The sequence below is a fragment of the Echeneis naucrates genome, chromosome 10 (assembly GCF_900963305.1).
Source record: "Echeneis naucrates chromosome 10, fEcheNa1.1, whole genome shotgun sequence".
Taxonomy (NCBI): domain Eukaryota; kingdom Metazoa; phylum Chordata; class Actinopteri; order Carangiformes; family Echeneidae; genus Echeneis; species Echeneis naucrates.
In genome coordinates this window covers 19,128,911-19,131,574 of record NC_042520.1, presented here as the reverse complement: position 1 = coordinate 19,131,574, position 2,664 = coordinate 19,128,911, and the positions used below count along the sequence as shown (strand labels likewise).

The 2,664-nt window shown below is 47.9% G+C and overlaps 1 protein-coding gene across 1 annotated transcript; it reads right to left on the bottom strand.

Moving 5' to 3' along the window:
- Nucleotides 1-1,872: 1,872 nt before the first annotated feature.
- Nucleotides 1,873-2,664, bottom strand: tmem271 (transmembrane protein 271). Its single transcript, XM_029511980.1, has one exon. It carries the CDS (start codon nt 2,662-2,664, stop codon nt 1,873-1,875), a length of 792 nt encoding a protein of 263 aa, XP_029367840.1.

Sequence of the window (2,664 nt, the reverse complement as noted above, 5' to 3'; positions counted from 1 at the left end):
GACCAGTGCGCTCCAGGTTGATGACTTGCTGCTGGCAAGGACACACTCTTTATTTCTGCTGCCGGGTCTGTCTTGTGTTCAAAGGAGTCTGAACCTGAAGCTTTCTGCTGATGGATGCTGCAGGTGACTTCCCCTCCTGCTCTTAACACCCCACCATGAAACTTTTAGGATGTCAGCTTCCTCGTGACCTCTTTTGTTCTCCAGTTGGCTGTTGGGTTAATCTTGGTGAAGCTGTATTTTTACAGGCAGAAACCTTAAGTAGGAAAGAAAAATAAGAGGGTTCTGTTTTTCCTTTTAAGCCTTAGCCTGTATTCAGCTGTAGCATGCAAAGCCCAGCCTAAGTAGAATGAGTGAGTGGTAAGCATCCTCACACGGTTTGAAAAGGATAAGAGGAGGATTATTGCACTGAGCCACTAAAATACTTCTTAAAGTTTTTCTGCCAAAGTGCCCCTGGAGAAACATTTGGCCACGGATGCTCATTTGAGGGCTTTATTTTCAGGGAAAATGGACCGTTTCAATTTCATTTACCACAGAACACTGTTGTTTGAAGGGGGGCCCGTAATGATCACAGCCAAATCTATCATTATATTTTTCCGTCACTGTTCTGGCCATTAAGTGAAATTAGTAACAGTGAGGTTGAAAAGGTTCTGATGGTCCAGGGAGGATCCGTGCTGAGAGCTGATGTGTTTGTAGGCGCGTGTGTGTGTGTGGTGGAGTTCATGAATGATTGCAACTCTCATCACATGGAACAATATGGGAAACGCTGCTGCACAGTTTGATTCTTTTAAATTGGAAACTGCTGGACCACCGTCCGCCTGCATCATATCAGGACAGCCCGGTCGAGCAACTGCATTAAAGGAGCCTCTAAAATAGTAGAGTTTGTGTTATTGTATCATTACCTAACCCGCCTGGTTTTTTTTTGGTTTTAAAGCAAACATCCCTCCGTATCACCCTGAACCCCACAGGATCATGTGATGTGTCATCGATACGAGCTGTGAATGACCAGTTTTACATGTAATTCAGGTTGCAGGCCATTAATGTCTGGAAGATTAATCCTGACGGTTTCACAATGATGTAATCAAATGATCTCAGCTTGAGCTTGAAGGCGACAGAAAGTGTTGAAAGCTGTGGAGCTTTACAGATGTTTGCCAGGCCAGCATTATAAGACGGTGTCATGTTGCTGGATGCTTTTATACTCATGATGAATATTTAGACTTCTGCTGCTGGCTCGTTCTATTAAAAGTCTACTTTTTCGATTCTCCCAACTATATGGAAGTGAGTTAAAAATGTGGAGTGGAGGCCGCACACTGGGTCACATGCTGAGCACGTTGGAGTTTTTTCTTTGTTTGGTTTTTTGTATAATGACACTCCTGACACTTTCCCAGATGATGTTGACCTATGAATTAGCCACAAAGTAGTTAAAAGAAATGAACTTTTGACAACATCAACCAGCTCTCCAAAAGCTAAACTTGGAGCAGCTTCACGACGTCAGATGAGGTTAAATGCACTTTTTATTCACAGGTAAAAATGTTAACAGCAAACATTCAAAACACAAACTGCTTTTTTTTTTCTTTTTTTTTTTTTTTTTTCATACTAGCAAGCTGTTGCGTTTGTGGGCCTTGATCTGTCTGCCTGTCTGGGCCTGGATCACTTTGAACTGCTCCTCTACATCAGTCTGACTGGGGATGAACAGTATGAGCTACCGGGGCAGGTGTGACCTCAGAAAACATCAGCATGAGAAGCCGCTGGCCTCCAGAGGAACTTACTGTTTTCTGTTTGTTTGTTTGTTTCTTGGAGAGGATGAGAGGAGCGGGCTGTTGAGGCACAAAGTCACTGATTGTCACAGCAGAGGAGAGCGCTGCTCCAGAGCGGCTATGTGTTGCATGCCTCGGCGGGGAAAATGTCTTCGTATGCGGGCGGCAGTTCGCTGGGGAGCGGGTAGGAGAAAGGGAAGCAGTGGTTCAGCTCCGGGTCCGTGGGCGAGTATCCCGGCAGCTCGATTGACGGATGTCCCCCGCACTGCACTTCTGCACCTGTCTCATCAAACACGTTAAAAACACCCAGGTTGATGTAAGACACCGGCTGGAAATCCGCCGAGGAGCAGTCCCGCTCCTCGTTGAAGAGGATCGCTCCGGCTCTCTGTCTCTGACACTGGCGGCTCCTAGAAAACTGCGCTGTTTTGTACCTTTGGATGACCACCAGGTTGATGAGCCCGAGGAGACACTCCAAGGTGCTGAGAACAGTGGAGATGACCAGACTCCGCTGATAATCCCTCAGCTGCTCGCAGGCAGGGTTCACAAGCACAGAGTGGAAGCAGTAATGGGAATATTTCCTCTCCACCAGAGAAGCCGTGTCCCCGTCCAGCACCGCGCCGGAGAAGGCGGTGAGGACCCCCAACAAGAAGACCACAACACCGAGGAGAAAGAAATTCCTGCAGCCGGGCTTCTCCGTGCAACAGAGCAACGCGGAGCTCAGCAACACCTGCCCGATTCCCACAAGTATCCCGGAGTAGAAAGCTCCGGCCGCGGCGCCGAGGTGGAAATGCGCTTTCACCATAGATCCCAGTAAGACGCATCTTAATCCAACGACAACTTCGCTCAGGGCGCACACGAAGAGGAGGGTGCTGGAGAAGACGGCGCACAGTCCTTTCCCACTCAACTTCAT

What these genes read in the sequence shown, in the direction of transcription:
- tmem271 (XM_029511980.1), bottom strand. Translation starts at nt 2,664, where the DNA reads ATGAAGTTGAGTGGGAAAGGACTGTGCGCCGTCTTCTCCAGCACCCTC.